The sequence below is a fragment of the Chaetura pelagica genome, unplaced genomic scaffold (genome assembly GCF_000747805.2).
Source record: "Chaetura pelagica isolate M959 unplaced genomic scaffold, ChaPel_1.0 scaffold2050, whole genome shotgun sequence".
Lineage (NCBI taxonomy): Eukaryota > Metazoa > Chordata > Aves > Apodiformes > Apodidae > Chaetura > Chaetura pelagica.
In genome coordinates this window covers 554-1,794 of record NW_009951732.1, presented here as the reverse complement: position 1 = coordinate 1,794, position 1,241 = coordinate 554, and the positions used below count along the sequence as shown (strand labels likewise).

At 60.8% G+C, this 1,241-nt stretch overlaps 1 protein-coding gene across 1 annotated transcript in view; it reads right to left on the bottom strand.

The window, feature by feature from the left end:
• SARNP (SAP domain containing ribonucleoprotein) overlaps window positions 1–176 on the bottom strand; it is a gene marked incomplete at its 5' end in the record, with an annotated part of 29,963 nt that extends 29,787 nt beyond the window's left edge. The window contains one exon of the mRNA XM_009993644.1: window positions 82–176. Within this exon, the coding sequence (XP_009991946.1) occupies window positions 82–176 (95 nt within the window). The remainder of the gene's footprint in view (window positions 1–81) is intronic.
• Window positions 177–1,241: the final 1,065 nt, after the last annotated feature.

Below are 1,241 nucleotides of genomic sequence, written 5' to 3'. Positions count from 1 at the left end.
AATCATGAAGGTCCCTTCAACTCCGAAGCAGGCTGGGTCCCCAGGGACCCCCCCCAGGAGCAGGGGTGCCCAGGCACTCACCGGGCTGCCCGGGCTGCCTTCTTGCTCTCCAGGCTGACGGGGACGTTGAAGCGCTCGGCGCGTTTCTGCATCCGCTGCGGGAGGGAGGGAAGGGGCTGGGAGGGGGGAACCCACCCCGGAGGGGGGGGGCAGCTCCAGCAGCCTCTTGGGAGCAGCTGGAAGGGGGAAACAGCCCCCAGGGAAAGGGAGGAGATGCTGCAGGGACCAGAGCTCCCTAAAAACGGAAACCTGGATAAAAAACGTGTCCCTGCTCCGGGAACGTTCCCAGGAAAGGTGCCCATGGAGAGGGACAGGGAACTGTCCCAGGGTGACAGGAGGCTGTGCTGGGGCCGGGGGGGACAAGGCAGGGACAGCACAGAGTCCCTTCCCAGGGGCTGGAAGGGCACAAGTGGCTCCAACTGATCCGCAGGGAAAAGCGCCAGGATCTCCCAGAAGGGAACTGGGGGGGAATTTGCTTCCTGGGAACTGATTTGGCACCAAGCAAATTAATTAGTCTGTTGCTGGTGGTGACTGGGGACAAACTGGGGCTGCATTGAGAGGCCTCAGCCCCTGCTCCCAGCCCAGGAAGGCTGGGAATGCTGGGAAGCTCCAAGTGTTAAATCTCCTTAAGAGCTTAAGAGAAATATTTAACATTTTCTTCTTGCACAAGGGCCCAGAAACGTGTTTGGTGCTTGAGGGGTTAGAGAAACACCTCCCACTGGAAGGGAAACATTGACTTTAGCCCAGGGCACCGTGAGGAGCCTCACAAACACCTGCAGGAGCCTGGAATGTTTGGGAAGGATGGAGGAGGAACTGGGGGGGCTCCAGGGGGGGCTGGGCCTGAGGAGCCTCCAGAGGAAAAGGCATCGCTGGGGCCTGGGGCTGTTCCCTCATCCTGGGAAGAACATCCCAAGGGGTTCCTGAGCCCCAGGGAGCAGAGCTGAGATCCCTGGGTTCGGATCCCTTGATATTCCTCCCATTTTCATGTTCAGATGGGGAAAATCACCCCCTCCCCCCCCCCCCCAGAACCACCTGTGACACCGTTTTGCCAAGTCCTGACCCACCCTCCCACAGCTGCGGGGTCTGGGTGCAATCAGGAGGGTGAGGCCCTTAATGAGCCCCTTAATGAGCTCTGTAACGAGCCGGGGGGGGGGGGGACACACGGGCACCCCCTGCCCCCA